Source organism: Leucoraja erinacea, chromosome 7 (assembly GCF_028641065.1).
Source record: "Leucoraja erinacea ecotype New England chromosome 7, Leri_hhj_1, whole genome shotgun sequence".
Classification (NCBI taxonomy): Eukaryota; Metazoa; Chordata; class Chondrichthyes; order Rajiformes; family Rajidae; genus Leucoraja; species Leucoraja erinaceus.
Genome location: NC_073383.1, coordinates 33460213 through 33480763, shown reverse-complemented (window position 1 = coordinate 33480763; position 20551 = coordinate 33460213). Strand labels below are relative to the sequence as shown.

The 20551-nt window shown below is 40.3% G+C and overlaps 1 protein-coding gene across 1 annotated transcript in view; it reads right to left on the bottom strand.

Annotated features, from left to right (window-relative positions):
* lancl1 (LanC antibiotic synthetase component C-like 1 (bacterial)) overlaps positions 1-20551 on the bottom strand; it is a 44968-nt gene that overhangs the window by 20877 nt on the left and 3540 nt on the right. Inside the window, exons 2-6 of the mRNA XM_055638180.1 lie at positions 16279-16396; positions 12796-13003; positions 7948-8095; positions 4255-4398; positions 224-406 (exon numbers count right to left, since the gene is read on the bottom strand). Of these exons, the coding sequence (XP_055494155.1) occupies positions 224-406; positions 4255-4398; positions 7948-8095; positions 12796-13003; positions 16279-16396 (801 nt within the window). The remainder of the gene's footprint in view (positions 1-223; positions 407-4254; positions 4399-7947; positions 8096-12795; positions 13004-16278; positions 16397-20551) is intronic.

Sequence of the window (20551 nt, the reverse complement as noted above, 5' to 3'; positions counted from 1 at the left end):
TTTGGAGTACTCTGTATTTCTGGTCTCCCTGCAACAGGAAGTGTGGGCGCATGCAAAGAGGTTATTAGGTTTATTTAAAAGCCATTAACTGCTGAACACAGTGACAAAGAACAGTTTATGAACTCTAAATTACAGATCTGCCTCTACCCAAACTGTGAAGATGTTAAATGTAAACAAGAACATTTTAATCCATGATACTACTTGCAGGCATAAACAAGAATACCTTATAAGCCTGTATGAGCATGTAAATGACTCCAGGCGACCCATGGCACCAGTGAACTAGATTATCTCTGGATTCGCCTATACTTGCAGGATAATTGCCCGATGAAAATTTCTGTTGACAAACATAATCCACACTGGGCTTCACCATTTTAAGAAGTGTATCTTGATCAATCCCGAATTCTGGCTAAAGAGAAAGAGGAACAACAACGGAATAAATATTTTCTCTTACTATGAAAGTCAAGTCTAATATCAAGACTGCATGCATAATATTCGTTGAAGCACTAAAGCATTGCCTGTGTCTGCTCTATACTTCTATGAAAATATGACAAGAGGAAAATAGTTAACAAGAGGAAACATGAAATTAGGCAGCTTTCTCTTTTACAAACATTTTTTTAAACGTTTTTACTTCATTTCCTTTTGTTCAATTAATTTCAAATTGCATTTGATACACTAGATGGCAGTCTGTTCTACTGCATGTTCTTGCTAAACGAAAAACATATGACCCTTGCCTCATATAGTTTTATGTACACAAATGATTAAATTGTGGTAGGCAGAGCAAAAAAACATTCAAAGCACACACACCTTTAGGAAGTATTGAGGGAGAACAGTATTGATTTACCAGAATAATAACTTGAGTAAATAACAAAAACTTGAAAGAAAACCAAGGCATTTCCCTAGTGAAATAAAAGTACATTTATGTCCACAAAGCATCTACCTCAATTGTAATTAATGCAATGGCAATTTCTAATTTTAAATATGAAATGTTAACCAAAAGGTTAACCAAGATTGAACAATTGAAGAGACTTGATATAAAAGTATGAGAGATATAAAGTGGATGACCACAGCTCTTTCCTCAAGGCAGAGAATTCTAAAACTAGAGACATAGATTTAAGGTGATAAGGAAACGCTTTAAAGGGGACCTGAATCTAGCCATTGGGTGTGGGATATGCTTATTCTGCACTACTGTAACTTCCTGTATTAACGCATTGATAAAGACATATTCCTGTCACTTAAAATATTCTTCAAGATAAACACAAAATGCTGGGGTAACTTCTGGAGAGAAGGAATAGGTGACGTTTCGGGTTGAGACCTTTCTTCAGACTGATTGTTCAAGGTATACTTGTTTTGTTTTGTCAACTATGATTCTGGATATTTGTATATCCAGGAAGCCACCCTTCAACACTGTTATAAAGTAACACTATTCTGGGTGCCTGGGTTTTATGTCCAGAACCCCTTGGATGATCCACTGTTATTTGATCTGTATCTGTTCTTATGATGAAGCTTTATTCAATTCAATACAATTCAATATTTATGACATGTCATTTGAACCTCAGTGAGGTTCAAACGAAACTACATTTCCACAGCCATACAAACAAATACAATTTCCTACAGACATACATTTAATTCAATTTACAAAAACATCCATCACAGTGAACCCACTGTGATGGAAGGCAGTCTTTTCTCTCCCCTGTTCTCCATTTCTCTCCCGATGTCGAAGCCCCAGGCCACAATATCTGAAATGTCCTTCTGGAAATATGCTTCCCCCTACTAAGTTTGATGGAGCCCTCATTCACATTTCCTCCACCTCCCAGACCTCTTCTCTCATTCCCCTTCACCAAGGCAGCACAGACATAGAGACTCCTTGAGCCTTATCTTTCACCCCAATAGCCTTCACATTCAGCATGTGAACCTATGCCATTTCAGTCAGATGCAATGTGATCCTTCTACCAGTCACATCTTCCTCATCCCACTTCTTTCTACTTTCCGCAGATGTGATTTGTGGTGCGGCGGCAGTTGCACAGCAGTAGAGTTGCTGCCTAACAGTGCCAGAGCCCCAGGTTCAACCTGTAAGGGTTATCATCGGTAGGTGCAGAGTTAGTGGGCCAAAGGGCCTGTTTCCAGGCTGTATCTTTAAACTAAACTAATCTTGTTTGCTAACTCCTACACTCCCACTCCCCCCCCATCCCATAGCACTTTTCCCTGCAACCCCAGGAGGTGTAACACTTGTCTCTACAACTCCTTCCTCACCACCATCCAGAGATGCAAACAGCCTTTTCAAGTCAAACAAAGATTTACATGGCCATGCAAGGAACTATATATATGCTGGAATCATGAGCTGGAGGAACTCAGTGCCAGTCAGCAATTGTGGAAGGAGTGGACATTTTGAGTTGGGACCCTTATTCAGACAGATTTACATGTACCTTCTCCAACATCATCTTTTGCACTTGGTGGTCTCAATATGGCCTTCTCTACACTAGCTAGACCAAATGTAGATGCGGTGTCCATTTGGCGAGCACTTACACTCTGTCTGCAGTGCCTATCAGTTTAGTTTATTATTATTGACACGTACTGAGCTACAATGAAAAGCTTTTTGTTGCCTGCTACCCAGACAAATAAATGACTATACATGATTACAATCTAGAGTACTGACACAGAATAAAGGGTATAACATTTAGTGAAGAAATACTGCTGATGAAATGAAGACAAAAGAGTGTTACGGTTGTAATGTATGACAGTAGATTCTTTTCTGAGACCAGCACGCAAAATGTCGCCTGGCTTCGGCATGATTTCAGCATCCAGTTACATGCCATTTCAATTCCCTTTCCATTACCACAGCAACTTGTCAATCCTTGTCCTCCTTCACTGTCAGAATGAGACCAAATATAAACTAGAAGAATAGCACCTCATAATCCACCAGGGTAGTCTGCAATCCAACGGTATGAATACTACATTTTCCAATTTCAGGTAATCCACACTCACTATGCTCCTTTCTCCCTCTATCTTGTCGCTCACCCCCAACCTTGTCATCCAGTTTCATTTCCTTCCTCCGCCTGGTTACATCGCCCACACAGTATAAATTCAGCTTCGCCCATTCCCTCTCCTAACGACTTCCATGTGCTCATCATCCCTCATTTATCTGGTTCCGCATAACTTTCCTTCCTGATCAGATTACAGTAAATGCAGGCTCTTGTGTTTCCACCCATCAGCTTCCAGCCTTCTCTCCATCTCTACTCAGCTCCACCTTTCCGTTTTCTCTTTCTTCATAATTCTAACTTTCACCCACCAGCCATTGTCTCCGACTCTGCCTGTCCTCCTTCACCTGGCACAATCTTCCCGTCATGTCCTCCTCACTAGATTCCATCCGTCACTTGTCAGCCCCTGCCTAACCCCTCCACTCACTTCTTTTTGCTGACTACCTCCCTTCTGCACTCGCAGTTCTTATTCAAAGTCTTGACACTGTGTCTCACAAATTTGATTTGAGTTTTTTGAAAAAGAAAACGAGAAGGTTGACGAGGGCGTAGTCTATTTGGACATTAAAAAGATCTTTGATAAGGTTATGTATGGTAGGTTTAATTTAGTTAAGTTTAGAGATAAGGCATGGAAACAGGCTTTTAGGCAACTGAGTCCACGCTACCATTGATCACCCTTTTACACCAGTTCAATGCTATCCCACTTTCTCAACTGCTCCCTACAGACTTGGGGCAATTTACAGAGACCAATAGATAGATAGATAGATAGGGCAAATACGTAGTCTTTTCTCTGAGCAGGGGTATCAAGAACTGAAGGTTAGGTTTAAGGTGAGAGCGGAAAAATGTATAAGGAACCCAAGGGTCGATGTCCCCCAGAGATGCTACCTGACGAGTTACTCCTGCACTTTGTGTTCTCTGCAAGACTCCAGCACCTGCAGTTCCTTGTGTCCATATTTTGAACAAATATCTATTGTTTCAGGATTCTGGCTAATCATTATATTAAGTTAGAAGCAACCAGGTGCTTTTATTTAAATATATTTAACAAATCTAATTTGGCTCAAATCAATATATTAATGTTTACAACAGTCTTTACAAAGCATGTTCCTAACATTCATCAGACTGTTTACTCTGATCTTTGTCATTACCAAGTTCACTGTCATCTATGTCAACTAAAGCAAAAACCTGAAGGACAGCCTGAAACAAAGAATGGCATATGCACTGCTGATAATGTACACTGCATTTTACTTCACCCACTTCAAAAGATGAGGATTTAGCCACATACCTGCATCAGGAAATAATAGATTCCTGCCAAACCATGAGCTGCTCCAACATAATGCTCCTGATACCACTCATACATCAATGGGCAGCTGGAAAATCTTTTTTTGCCGCCCAGTTTTTCTCCAGATGTTACAACGTCACTACAGATCTTGAAAGATTGAAATAAGTTTTACTATTTTTTGACTTGGTATATTTGCTGTTAATCTGTCAGCACAAGCACAAATTTAGCAGAAAAAACATGATCAATTAACTTTCGGTTCGGTGTATCAATGGCTTTGCAACAATTTTTCACCTTCTGAATGCTTGGAGAAAGTGGATGACCATAGCTCTTTCCTCAAGGCGAACAGGAGAACAAAAAAAGGCATCACTTAGGCAAGTACTGGGACTGACATTGTGCTAAGGGTTTGGATGGGGCCGAATCTCTTAAGTGTGTTCAGGAAAAATGTATCTCCAAAGACAAGTATGTAGATAAATTGGCTTGGTAAATGTAAAAATTATCCCTAGTGTGTGTAGGAAAGTGTGCGGGGTCGCTGGTCGGCGCGGACCCGGTGGGCCGAAGGGCCTGTTTCCGCGCTGTATCTCTAAACTAAACTAAACTTAATCTATCAATATGGAGATGACTGTACTACAGAAGGGGTAAAACCCAAACCAGATCTTGGGAAATATGGCAGGGCAGTTGTCAATTCCCAGGATGGCGGATCTGTCATATGCTGAGAGAATGGAGCGGCTGGGCTTGTTTACTCTGGAACTTAGAAGGATGAGAGGGAATCTTATTGAAACATATAAGATTATTAAGGGTTTGGACATGCTAGAGGCAGGAAACATGTTCCCAATGTTGGGGGTGTCCAGAACCAGGGGCCACAGTTTAAGAGTAAGGAGTAAGACAGTTAGAACGAAGATGAGGAAACACTTTTTCACACAGAGATGTGAGTCTGTGGAATTCTCTGCCTCAGAGGGCGGTGGAAGCAGGTTCTCTGGATACTTTCAAGAGAGAGCTAGATTGAGCTCTTAAAGATAGCGGAGTCAGGGGATATGGGGAGAAGGCAGGAACGGGATGCAGTTGTGGATGATCAGCCATGATCACATTGAATGGTGGTGCTGGCTCGAAGGGCGAAATGGCCTACTCCCGCACCTATTGTCTATTGTTTGCAGGTAATAGGATGACTGCCAAGTGAGAGGCTTTTATAGTGAGATAGTGAGGATTCAGGGCCAACATGTTAGAGTGCAGGGCAACGCTGGTCACAAGAGATGAGGAGGAGATATTAAATGCATATTTCTATATGGAGAAGATCATGGATGATGAGTTATTGAACATAACTGAAATGTTTCAGACCATGCATCAATTACCACAGAGGAACTATTTGCAGTCTTATAGTGCATTAAGGTGGATAAATTGTTAGTGCATGACCAATGCATCCTCTGACCATGTCGGGCGTTGAAGGGTAATTGCGGGAAATTACAGAGAAATGTGTATTATCTTTAGCCAGGTGAAGTTCCAGAAGATTGGAGGGTATTAATGTTATAACATTTTTAAAGACACGCAATAAGGATAAGCCAGGGAACTACTAGCTGGTGAGCCTGACGGGAAATGTATTGGAGGGGATTCTGAGGGATAGGATCTGTCAACATTTGGAAAGGCAGGGACTGATTAGAGTCAGCATGGCTTTGTGTGGGGGAAATCATCTCTCATAAATCTGATAGTTTTTTGAAGAGCTAACCAAGAGAACTCATGAGGACAGGGCAATGGGTGATTTCTATTTGGACTCTAGCAAGGTATTTGACAAGTTCCGACATGGTAGACTAGTCTGGAAGGTTAGATCACATGCAATCTAAGGGGAGATAATTAATTGGATTCAAAATTGCCTTGGAGGAAGGAGGTAAAGGGTAGTTATGCAGGGTTGTCTTTCAGATTGGAGGCCAGTGACCAGTGGAGTGCCACAGGGGACAGTGCTAGGTTAACTGTTGTTTGCTATCTAAATTAATGGTTCGGATAATAATGTAAATTTGTAAATTGTCAGTAAATTTGAAGATGACCCCAAAATTAGTGGCATGGCGAAAGACATCTTATGTTTATAATATCAAAATCAGTTGAGAAGATGGGCCAAGGAATGGCAAATGAAATGTAACTGTTGAGTGTGAGGTGTGGTAGGGCAGCACTCAAACTGTCCAAGTAGGTGCCAAGCCAGGGCAAGACACGCGCAGTAAATAATAGAGCCCTGAAGAGTTTGAAACATAGAAAATAGGTGCAGGAGTAGGTCTTTCGGCCCTTCGAGCCTGCACCGCCATTCAATATGATCATGGCTGATCATCCAACTCAATATCCTGTACCTGCCTTCTCTCCATACCCCCTGATCCCTTTAGCCACAAGGGCCACATCTAACTCCCTCTTAAATATAGCCAATGAACTGGCCTCAACTACCTTCTGTGGCAGGGAATTCCAGAGATTTACCACTCTCTGTGTGAAAAATGTTTTTCTCATCTCGGTCCTAAAAGATTTCCCCCTTATCCTTAAACTGGGACCCCTTGTTCTGGAAAGAACAGAGAGATCTTGGAGTACAGGTTCATGGTTCCATAAAAGTGGCAATTCAGGTGGACAGGGAGGTGAAAAGGGCATTTGTGATGCAACTTGACAGTATATGGGATACAACAACAAGGAATCCTGCAATTGCATCTCTTGCCTCTCCTAATAACCTGAGATAAATCCCACCAGGCCATGTGGATTTATCCACCTTAATAATTTGAGTCCCCAACACCACTTCCTTCTTGATCTCAAATTGTCCTAGATCTCCTTCTGCTTGGTGAATACAGATGCAAAGTACTTTAGTCCCTCGCCTACATCCTCCTACAGTCCAAAACAGAAATTCCTTCATCAATCTTCTTCATAGCCACCTCATAAAACTCAAGTTATTGAGCGAAAATGGTAACCCAACAAATGCTGCTTCCAATTTACTCTCTCTAGCACCTGCTTAATAATGTTGTAATTTACCTTATCCCAATTTAATACTTTTCCCAAAGGTCCAAACTTATCCTTATTCTTAAAACTTATGGAGATGTCATCACTGTTCCCAAAATGCTTTTCCACTGAAACATCAGTCACCTGGCCAAGCTCGCTCCCCTATACAAGGTCCAGATACTGTTTTAAGGTTTTGACAATGTAGTGGATAATGCATAGTGTAGAGGGGTCATGAAAAGTATTGATGAGGTAGAGCATGGTGTTATCAGAGTGGAACTTCAAGTCATTTATTGGATGATGTCGCTAAGTGGCAGCAATAAGAAATACAAATTGTATCGTAAGAAAAATTCTCATCATCTCTTGGCCAATCTTTGTTCTTAGTTTCGAGTGCTATAGAACATATGTTCAACAGCTGAAATTCTATTCATTCAAACTTTTGAGTTAATTGCCCATTGGTCCAGACCCTAGCCACCTTTAATACAAATGATTAGTGCTTGAGTGCTTCCAAAAACATCAGAATGGAGCTGCAAGATTAATTTTTTCAGGAAATGTTCTCTATATAATCGGTATAGATCAGAATGCGGGCAGGCAGCATCTCTGGAGAATGTGGACAGGTACATATCATGCACGTTCGACACAGTAAGCCTCTTATTTTTAGAATACATGCGAGAAAAGGTAATAAGCGAGAAAGATAAAATGCTTTATTGCAAAATTACTTATTACATCAGAAGAGAAGTACACTACCTCTTTCATGTGCTGCAAAGGGATCCTCTCACTGCCAAACTGTTCATTAACAAAATATAATGCGTAAAGATAACCCATCCGACCATACAGCAGCTCATCTGGTAGTCTTGAATTTGATTTCACCACAGATTGATGTAGACGGAGAAGCCTATAACAAGTATATGTTTTTTTTAAAATAGCAACATTTAGGAATTATAAATAAGAGCGATTATTGACTTTATTTCAAGATAAGACTGCTCAGAAGTCATGATGTATACCATATCCATTGAACATAGAACATTGTTGCACAGGAACAGACCTTCAGCCCACAATGTGTATGCCGACCATGACGCCAATCAAAATTAATCCCATCTGCCTGCAGGTGGTCCATACCCCTCAATTCCCTGCCTATCTACTGTATGTGTTGCTAAATGCCTCTTAAATTATGCTATCATTTCTGCTTCCATCACCTCCCATAGCAATGCATTCCAAGCACCTGGCCTCACAAACCTCTCATACTTTCCCCCTCTCGCGTTAAATCTATGCCCTCTAGTATTTAACGGTCCACCCTCGGAAACAAAAACTGACCATCTTCCCTTTGTATGCCTCGACTAATTTTATACTTCTAACAGTTTGCCTCTCAACTTTTGACCCACCAGAACAAAACAATGCACATTTGTCCAATCTTAATCTGTCATTACAATGAGTCTGATGAAGGATACTGACCGGAAACATTGCCTATCCATTCACTTCACAGATGCTGCCTGACCCACTGAATTACTCCAGCACTGTGTTTTATAACTTTCCTAATAGCTGATACTTTTATTCATACCCAATAATCTCAAATCCAGCCAACATCCAGATTATCCTTTTCTGCACAATCTCCAAAGCCTCCAATCCCTACTGTAATTTGACAGCCAGAACGGCACAAGATACTCCAAATATGGCTGAACCAAAGTTTTATATAGCCACAATACGACTTCCCACTTCTATACTCAATGACTGATAAAAGATATCAATGGTGTTTGACGGTTCAACTTCTTTATCCCCCAGGCACGAGTTCCCACTTTCAGGAAAGTATGTGCTTGCACCAGAAGACCTCTTAAGATCCTTCTTTACATCAGTGCTCTCCAGGGTCCTTGCATTAGACCTCCCAGAATGCAGCACTTAATTTTCCACGTTAAACCACTTCCGTTTCTCTGCACAAATTTCTAACTGATCTATATCTTGCTGTATCCTTTGATAACCTTCCTTGTCATCCACAATTCCACCAACATTCTTTCAAAACATTGGCTACATTTTGTTTAAGGACTGCTTCTTGATCTACTTAGGAAGAACTAACATGGGTAGCACAATGAATGGTACAGCTACAGGGAGTACTGAGGGTCAGAGATACCTTGGTATGCAAATCCAAAAATCCCTGAGTTTGTGACATAGGCAGATATGGCGAAGGAGCCATATGGAATACTTAGATGTTTACCTTAATAGGTTTACCAGGTAGAATTCAGAAAACATGGAAATACTGTGTACAGTTCTGGTCATCACAACATAGGAGATATGCAACACATAAACAGAAAATGCTGGAAATATTCAGCAGGTCCGATCTGAAAGATTGACACTGTTTTTCTTCCCACAGATGTGGCCTGACCTGCTGAGTATTTCCAATATTGTGTTTTTGTTTTGTAATTTCAAGTATCTGCAGATTTAAAAAAAAATTACTATTGGAAGGACATGATTGTGCTGGAAAGGGAGCAGGGGAGATTTGCCAGTTTGTTATCTGGGATTGAGTGCATAAATTGTGGGGAGAGATCAAATGGTTTGATTTACTTTGAGTTGGGAAGGATGAGGGGGAATCCAATTGAGTTACGCAAGGTTATCTTATAATGTTAGACAGTTGGAAACTTTTCTCCATAAAATAGGTGTCTAAAACATGACGACATAGGTTTAGGGTAAGAAGGCAAGAGATTTGAGGGGGATTTGAGGAAGATTTTTTTTTATCCGTTTGGTAATTGGATCTGGGACACTGTCTGTGTGCATGGTGAAAGCAGGCACTTTCACATTTAACTGTTGCATGACTCTAAGGGAAGAGTACAAAAATAAACATTCGGGCAAGACCATCAGGCTGCTTCACTAACAATTTAATTTTGGGAATAATATGTCTTTCTCTCTAGTTAGCAAGGAGAGAAAATCTGTCTTGCTAATATGTCTTTCTCTCTAGTTATCAAGGAGAGAAAATCTGTCTTCCTAATATGTCTTTCTCTCTAGTTAGCAAAGCTTCACCTGAAATCAATATCCCCAGCAAAAAAATGGGAATGAAATATGTACAAGCTATATATTCTTCACAAGAAACTTTATAAATCCAGAGTACTTCCCTGATGCAGAGATAAAAATACATCCTTTGAAAGGCATTGTACCTCCCTGATGCAGAGATAAAAATACAACCTTTGAAAGGCATTATCAATTTAATGGTGATCTTATATATTTTCGATTATGGGAATGGAAGTAGTACTTTCCTTGCTATTTTCCTTGCTATTTTAATAAATACTTCAAAACTGAACAAAGTGCAATGGCCGAGCAGGCAGTGCATAAAAGGCAGAAAGTTGTACAATTGATGTTTCTCAGAAGCTAAAGCCAGAGCTGACCCGTTGTTAAATCAGAAATCTTTGAACCATTCATATTGCACCACTGCTAGAAAAGATTAACCAAATAGTACACAACCATGCAATAGTGGCACTGAACTTTCAACATTGTAAGGATTTGTAAGTTTTAAAAATTCTGATCTTTACTTTATCAAATCTAATTGAGCAAGTCACCTACCTGCATTTTATTTAATTCATACTGATATTGATGCCACCACGACATCAGTAACATTGCTTATATTAGTCACCATGGATTTTAACAAAATAAAACTCACTCTTTAACTCTGGTATAGCTTCTTTTGAAATATGATAACAATTTGTTTCATTAAACTAACATTAAACAAGTAAAGGGTTGTTGTCTTCATGAAATTCATTTTGGTCTAAGCAAACGTGGCAGATAATGGGATATACAATATTTACAAGTGTTTTTAATGGTAAGGTGTTATAAACGCTTGTGGAAGGGCACAAAGAAATGTTGATGAACAGATAGATCTAGGGATCCCAGTGCATAGTTCCCAGAAAGTGGCAACACTGGTCTGTAGACTGATGAAGAAGACAAAAAGCATGCTTGCCTCCACAGGTTGAGGCATTGAAAAGTGGGGACGTTTTGCTGCAACTTTACAAGCGGGGACAGATTTAAAAGTGACCGGCGAGGCAACTTCACCTCAGGTGCTTTCAGCGTAGAGTTTGCAGATTCTCCCTGTGACTGCATGGCTTTCCTCTATGTGCTCTGGTCCCACATCTCAAAGACGTGCATATCTGTAGGTTAATTGGTCTCTGCAAATTTCTCTTGGTGGATGAGTAAGTGGAATAACATTGAACTGGCGTGAACTGGTGATCAATGGCCGGTATGGACTCAGTGGGCCAAAGGGCCTGTTTCCATGTTGTACCTCTAAACTAAACTTTTTCCACATTAAGGGTGGATTGTACATGGAATGAGATGCCAGGCAAATGTAGAGGTGGAAACAATTAGAATGATTAAAATATATTTAGACACATGGATAGGAGAGGTTTTGAGGGATGTGGGATGGCTCCAATAGACAACATCTAATATACAATATCAATAGATATTAATATCAATAGACAAGGTCAGGATGAATGAATTGGGCCAAAGGGTCTGTTTCTGTACTGTATATAGTAAAGACTCTCTAACACGAGGGCATAGGCTTAGAGTGAGAGGAAGGAGATTTAAAGAGAATCTATGGGTTCAATCCAACCCCCCCACACACACACAGTGGGTGAAACCCTGAGGCAGTGGAATCAATTACAATGACTACGTTTATGAAGCATTTACAGATGCAAATACGCAAGGTACAGTGGACACCAACTGGCCTAATGCTGGAAAATGGGTAGTGTAGTTAGGAAAAAAAAGTTGACATGGTCATGGTCGGTTGAATTACCTTTTTGTGCTGTGTGACTCCATAACTCGAAAAGAAACCAGCATAGATGAATTACTCCTAAACTTCTACCATTTTTTGGAACAGTCGTACAAGGAGGGCTTGGCCTGAGTCCTATTTTGTAATTGCTGTTATATAGCTGCAGCATAGCTGTTATTGGGACATTACATGGCATATCCCAAAATCTATATATTTCTGTTTTAAATAACACAATGGCTGAGCCTCTACAGCCTTCTGCGGCAGAGAATTCCAAAGATTCACTATCCCATATTTTCAGCTCCAAATGACCTCTACTTTATTCTGAAACCGTGACACCCGGTTCAACATTTCTGAACCAAAGACTACATCCACCACTTTAGCTCATGCTGTAGAGATATAGTATGGAATTGAGCCTTTCGGCCCACCAAGTCTAAACCATCCATCAATTAGACCATCTTTTACTTCTAAACTGTAGCAAACAATCCACAGTAGCATGAACTCTACTCAGTAAGAGCATATTGAACATTCCAGGAACCAGTCTAGTTAACCTATGTTGCATTCCCTCATTAGCATGTACGCAAGGATACCAAAATTGCTTATTGTACTTCAGAGGTAGTCTCACCAGAGCCCACCTGGTGGACAAGAGTTTCATCGAGATTATGGGTGTCAGGTATATGGAGGCATGGCCAGGAAGAAATTTATGCAAGATGATGAGAATTTTTAAGGCATCAGAGGACTGGGAGCCAATGTTGATCCGCAAGGACCTGGGTAACGCTGCAGATTAGGAAAGATGTCCTGGTGAAGAAAAATTAAGAAAACTCCAAATTATAGTTACCTATCAAATCGATACTTACTTATTGATATAATTGTCCGATTCTTGTATTTGTTGCAACTTATGGTACACAACTGCAGCTACAGCCAGGGGTCCTGCATCACCGCACAGGAAGGTCGCCACACGCCCAGTAAGGCCTTTCAGGCTTTGATTTATGTATTGGACAGCTTTTTGAAGATAATTTTGATCACCATACACATTGTGCAGATGCAGGTACAGCAAGGCAATCCCTGAAGAAATAAAGACATTGTTATGTACAAGAAGACATTAGGCATTTCAATGGTAAAACAATCTGGCATAAATTATTCCTGTGTCAGAGTCATTGGCTTAAAAAGAAACAACAAACTGTCCTAACCCTTCTCATGAAAAGGGTCAATAAACTTGATCAATTGTCACTCAGACTTTCAAGTTTGGTACATTAAAATCCAAAGGATGGCCTATGCGCAACTTTCACACTCTTATCAGTTGTTACAAATATTTGAGAACATGTTTTTGATTTCTGTTTTTAAGGATCTGTAACCAACAAAATCAAGTTATTGACAAGCTGTAAATGCTATATCCATCGATTAAACTTGAATTACAGTAATAATTAGTTTGCCATAAAAATGAATGAGATGAATACTATTAGCCTATAGAGAGAGACCTTGTTGGTACTCCAAAGTTTCATCAGCTGCTGTTATTGAATGGATTTACACTATTTAATATGATACAACGCGATTTACACTATTTAATACAAATAATAATTTGTAACATTACAATAACAGCATGACAGAACACATAATCAATTTGCTACACTGAATCGAGTCATACTCATACAATATCTTGTTAACAGCGATATTGCATCATCTAAACAGAAGGCTTTACTGAAGATGTGACTTGCTGCATTTGCGAGCACTCAAAACCATTGGTAAAGCTCAGGGTTACTGCTGTGAATTTATTCACAGGTGCTCCACAAAGCAGTTACCTAATTTGTGCTTGGTTTCTAATATAAATGGGAACACATCATGAGCACTGAATGCAAGACACAAGACTGAAAGAAATGCAACTGAACACTGGAAGGACTGTTGGGTCACTGGATGGTGGGAAGGGAAGAGAAGACATGAAAGGATGGGTATTGCAAAACAAACAGTCCATTCAGAATGCTAAAAGTGGAGGTAAGAGGAAGATTTATGTGGCAGTGGAATTGTGAAGGATAATCCATTGAATGTAGAGGCTAGTGTGTTTGTGGGAGGGGGAATGCGAGCACCATTTCGTTGTCTAATGCATTTTGTTGTCTCTGTACTGTACACTGACAATGACAATTAAAATTGAATCTGAATCAGGGAAACAGTATTATTTTCTCTGTCCATCTATCCAGAATAGGGGGTGAAAGCAGAACACGAAATTGATGAAATGTAGTCAAGGGCTTAATTAATTATGGTTATAGAGTCCTATACCATGGAAATAGACCATACAGCCCCACAAGTCTACACATACCAGTAGGAATCTATCCTTATAAATCCTTTTCCCCAGCACTTGCTCTGTAGCCTTCTGTGACTGTGGTGATTAGAGTGCTCATCTAGCCACTTCTTAAATGCTGACAATGGCACAGGATCCTCTACTCTCTTCAATCTGACAGTACATTCCAGATATCATTACCCTCTGGGTGAAAAAGGGTCAAAATATTTCTCCTCTATCAAAATTCCCTCTAAGTCTCTTCCCACTAATCCTAAATTTATGTCCTCGAGTTTTATCAACTTCCATTATTAGTCACAGCATGTAAACAGGCCCATCTATGTTGTTAAGGGTGCTTACATTAACATATTTTTGCTTTTATTTTGGGGTAGTAGCAAACAGATAAAACACCAAATAAGTTAACTAATTCAGTATTTCCACCATGCAAACACAGTAACTAATTGACTACTAGCAAATAGTTAATGATCTACATAACTGAACATTAGTGTCCTGTTTTTTTAAAAACAATTCCTATACTTGAAATTATCTATTAAAGGTCTTGTAAATCTAGTGCGTAACCATTGTTTGGTGAATGGCTGTTAATTAATGTCATCACAAACCAATTCCAAGGTTATCAGAAATACAGATAAGAACTAATCACATGCTATTCTTCCATAACTTTTAGGGTTATCTGAAACCTACGTATAACAAATAATAATGACACAAACAGTTCTCAACACTGGATCAAACTGCAGTACCTTCCAACGTCCTCTTACGTCCATTCCTATTGACCACTGTCCTAACCAAGGCCACTGCTAGTTACCAGTACTTTTCCATATAAACACAATCAATAAAATATCAAAGTCAGCAACTCTATGAAACACTAGAGCAAACAGCAATGTGGACAAATAAATTGCGATGTTCCTAAATGAATGTACTATACTTTAAAATCAATTCTGGAAAATTTCCATATTCAGTTGAGTTGTACACAGCAATGCCCATCCATGTTCAGCTGCAGTGTACCCAAGCAGTAAAGCAACAGCAAGCTTTCATGTCTTTATTTCCCTACTATTTAACCTTTAACTCTTATTTGTTCGAGTAGGATTCCATTATCCATCTTACTTTGTACAAATGTATATTATAACCCCACTGGAACATCTTGATTGGCGACAATATTCCTTACAGGTAAGCATTCGAAGGCGATTTGACTTTATTGACTTTATATCAGAACTATTTCACTTTCTAAATTACAGTCTGCCTTCAGATAGAAACACATCTAAATGTCTCTTGATATACGTACACCAAGATCTATGTTCAGGGTAAAATCCCATAAGGTAGGACACTACTAATCAGGAATACTCATCAGCTAATGTAAAGTTCAAGTTTTAAAAATAAACTAACATAGATTTATGGCTGCATTTATAAAATACTTTTCACAATCTCAGGATATACCAAATCCCTTAACTAAGCAATGAAAATAAATTTTGAAGGATGGTCGTTGTGACATAGGAAATACAGCAGCCAATTTACATGCATCAATAATAATAAACAATAGTAAGCACTGTGAGATGTTGACTGTGTACTTCATTATTGGTGAGGACTCGAGGGGTGTGTCATTTCCCTCATTCAAAACAGTGCACTTGAGAAAATGCCATAATATCTCATCTGGAAGGGACAAATAATGCAGTATTCACACAGTAATGCATGGCCATGCATACTTTTAATGTCTGTGTTCAAACCTTTGAAAAGCAACCTGGACCTTTGACTCGGGAGACTACCGACTAAGCCACAGCTGGCAAAAAACAGTTTACTCCAGAAGAAATTTAAAAAAATGAAGATACAGATTTTTTTCAAAAACTTTATGCAATCAGACTTGATTTGAATAGAGGAGAGTGTCAACAAAAACAGAAGATTGTAGACAGAAGACAGCAGAACCTTTTGCATTATATGGGTCTGATTGAATTCATGATAGTTTCTCATTTCTAAAATTACATGTTCCCACGTTTTTGCATCTTTTTTGATAACACAATTTATCTGTTCATTCTTTTCAGATATTCAGTGCTCACAGTACCTGTCCAACCCACGTAGATGCTGCAATCAGTTCGATCAGCTTTTACAAGCCCATTTTCCATATGCTGCAGCAAATCACTGATCTTGCTTTTTAGATGCTGAATGAAGCCACTTGTTAACTGTAACAAATTAATAAAAGATATTTTCAGACAAGATTGCTAGAATTAAAAAAAACTATGTTGATGGTTCTTAAGAAACAGTGTCAATATGTCTTATCACTCTCCATAGCCTATAATGGACGTCCCAGTCTCTACGCTTCATGTGACAGCCACATATCTGAACAACCATTTTCCAACTGACCCTTCATCACCTCGCAGCTCTTTTCACTGTGCATTTCATTTTCCTGTATAGCTGAGACCAGGCTCCAGTCTTCCTGTGTCCTTCACTACCCCCCTCTCAGCTTAGTCCAGTGAAGAACACTTTCAACAATGGAAGTAGTCAGTGACGGGCCCCTGACCGAACTGACCATTGGTGCAAATCTGCGATGACTAGTCAACATACACATCTGAATACACCATCGGTTCCAAGCCATATTGTCTCTCAGTATTATTCAAAGCCCTTATTAAATGCTTTCTTTTAAATGTCGAGGTTGGAATAAGAGTAGAGCACCAAACTGCACAAGTTCCTGGACACAGAGATGTCATAAATGATCAGTTGGTTTTTAAAAGGAAAATAGCAATAAGATTAATCTCTTACAATAAGTTTTTTAATGTATTACTTTATGTGATGCCATTTGGTAACGTGTGTGATAGTTTGGTTCACTTTCCAAAGATTGGCCCCTTTTTGGTTACTTCTAAAAAAGCAGACACAATCTTAAAGACACAATCTCCCAGGTACAAAGAAGTATATGGGAGATTTTGATTATATGATAATTCCAAATTAGCCCCTGCCTATCCAAATGGATATGTATCTTATCCCTAGAATTCACTGCAGTAAATTGCCTACCATAGATGTTAGGCTCACTAGTCTATAGTTCCCAGGCATTTCCTTGTAGCCCTTCTTAAATCGAGGCACAGCATTAACATCATCCACTCTTCCGACCCTCACCCATGACTAATGATAATTCATATATCTCAGCCAGGGCACCTGCAAATTCTTTTCTAGTTTCCCACAATGTCGTTGGATATTATCTGATCGGCCCCAGATATTTATCTCTACCTTCATATCTTTAGGATGTTCAGCACCTCCTCAACCATAATACAGACTGTCCTCAAGACATTTCCATTAACTGTTCCAAGTTCCCCAGTCTCCATGTCTTTCTCCACAGTAAAAACTCACTGAGAGCTAAATGCTTTGGTTTCTGAGGGGCTCTATTCTCTCTGGTTACCCTCTTTCCCTTAATGTATTTATACAATCTCTTTGGATGCCAGAGCCATCTCCTGCCCCTTTTTTGCCCCCGCTCCCTCATTTCCTTCTTCAGAATGCTTCTGTTCCCAAATGTCCTCCAACAATACATGGAATAATCAAAGGTTATTACATGTCTCTGGACATAGAAGTGCAGGAATAGAGGGACATGAATCATGTGCAGGCAGATGAGATCAGTTCAGCAAGGCATCCTATTCAAACATTATGGGTCGAAGTGCCCGTTCCTGAGCTGTACTGTTCCATGTCCCCATCTTCTTTCATGTCCATCATCTATGTTTCAAATGTTCAGCCAGGCTCTTGCACAGTGGACAGCCTTCTCGTTTGCCACCACTAGATGTTCCAGGCAGTATTGTTCACCAAGATGTGGGCATCGTAGTAGGTGTGACATGGTTTGGACAGATGTTCCACATTCACATTCTGTGTCTGCTGCATCTGCATAGCCCCATTTGCTCATATTGGTCTTGCAACGGCCCATTCCAGGTCTTCCAGTCATACCAGTGACCGGGTGGTAGCTGTTCCTTGGTTGGGATTTGCATCTTTATGTGGTGGTGATTCTCACTGTGTTTCATTTGACCCACAAGGCTAGTCTGGTTGCTTGAGGAGACTGACAGTGGCTGGACTGTGTGAAGGAAGCTCGTTCTCGACTTCTGCCGTTTTGGGGCTGGTTCTGGGAGTGACAGGAATGGTGGATGCCCCCAACTTGCCTTCTACGTTCAGTTCTACCGGCAACTGATCTGCGGATTCCTGGTGGAGCAATACCAGCCAAGACATGCAAGGTATCCACATCCGTTGGTTTTAGACAGCCTGTGATGCATCTATGTAACGAATAAACTTGACTTGACTTGAGTCTTTTACCTTACACTTGAATGCAATATTTATACTTTAAATTAGATTGTATGAATAAGGTTAGGCTAAATTACATTCCTAATTACATTCCACAGTAGAGCCAGGCTCTGATCAACAGTTGCAGCACATGAATGACTATATTCATGTATGGAAATCAGATTATAATTCAAAACAGAGAAACAAGGCAAGAGTCGCTTCCATCACTGTTCTGCACAAATAAATCAATCAACCTTACCCTTTGACTATAGAAACAAGACAAAAATAATGCCACATATTCAATCGTATATGGTTCAATGAAATTAAGATATATGTAAAACATATAAACCAGTTCCATTCTACATGCAAGTGAGAATTTACAGAAGCCAATTAACCTACAAACCTGCACTTCTTTCGGATGTGGGAGAAAACGGAATATCCAGAGAAAACCCATGTGGTAGTAAGGCAGCAACTCTACCGTTGCGCCACCCCGTTAAATTATTTTTTCTGTAAAATATTTATAATGGTGTCACGTCAATAAAGATGAACACATGATTCTGATTTCTTAGTTGGATAACACACATCTCCAGTCATTGTGTTTTATGGCTGGTTTCCTACCTCTTCAGTCTGAAGGTCTCGACCCGAAACATCACCCATTCTTTCTCTCCAGAGATACTGCCTGTCCTGCTGAGTTTTTCTAGTTTTTAGTGTCTCTCTTCAGTTTCAACCATCATCTGCAGTTCCTTCCTACACTCTTTGTTAAGCGAAACAGGTCCTATTCTCATTATATTATTCACCTCAACTAAGTTTTTTCTTCACCTCCATTCCTGCAGAGAATACAATCCCAGTTATCAAATCTTTCTTCAAAGTGAAAAAAAAATTCCAGTCCTGCCAACATCTTCATAAATCGCCCCTGGATCCTCTCCAGAGCAATTGCACCATTTCTACAATGTGTCATCGTCTTACAGCATGGAAACAGGCCCTTCATCCCAACTTGTTCATGCAGATCACGATGCCCCATCTAAATTAGTTCCATTTATCCACATTTGGCAATAAAAATCCCTTTAAACCCTGTGTGTGCCAGTGTACGTGTGTGAGTGTGTGTCAGTGAAGCTGCGACAATATCCGGAGTGAGCGGAGACTTGGCGATGCCCGGGGAGCGTTTTCCCCCCCACCTCCCGGGAATGTTGGCTGGCCCTGGTGCTGTGTCCAGCTGGGGTCTGGGGGAGGTGAGGGTCAGTGACCCGGGGGTCGGGCATTCAGAGCGGAGCCTTAGCCCGAGATTCATCCCACGACTCCGCAGGTGGCACCGCCGCCCCCCACTCACCCGGTACGTTGCTGGCTCCGGGCCGGGGATAAAACTCCATGGGGTGTGGACAGAGCGGCGGATGGACATAGAGCTACTGGAAGTGAAGGTGGGAGGTGTGAGTGGTGCCTTATATATTCCCCTCGTGGTTTTTACTCGCCTCTAAAACATTTTTTGCTTTATTTTGAACTTCCAGCATCTGCAGATTTTTGAGCGTGAAAAAATCTGTGATCAGCGTGAGAGCATGAGAATTTTGTGAAATGCGTGACTCTCAAGTCAAGTTAAGACAGTTTATTGTCATGTGTCCCAGATAGGACAATGAAATTCTTGCTTGCTGCAGCACAACAGAGTATTGTAAACAAAAATACAGAATAGTTCAATATACACATAAATAAGCAGATAAAGTGCAATAGGCTGTTACAGTTTAGAGTCTGTTTGTTGGTGAGTTTAATAGCCTGATGGCTGTGGGGAAGAAGATGTTCCTGAACCTGGATGTAACAGATATCAGGCTCCTGTATCTTCTGCCCGATGGTAGCGGCGAGATGAGTGCGTGGCCAGGATGGTGTGGGTCCTTGATGATGTTAGGTGCCTTTTTGAGGCAGCGACTGCGATAGATCCATTCGATGGTGGGGAAGTCGGAGACGATGATGGACTGGCGTTGGTTACAACTTTCTGCATCCTTTTCCGCTACTGGACCCTCAGGTTGCCGAACCAAGCCACAATGCAACCAGTCAGCATCCTCTCTACTGTGCTCCTGTAGAAGTTCGAGAGTCCTCTTTGA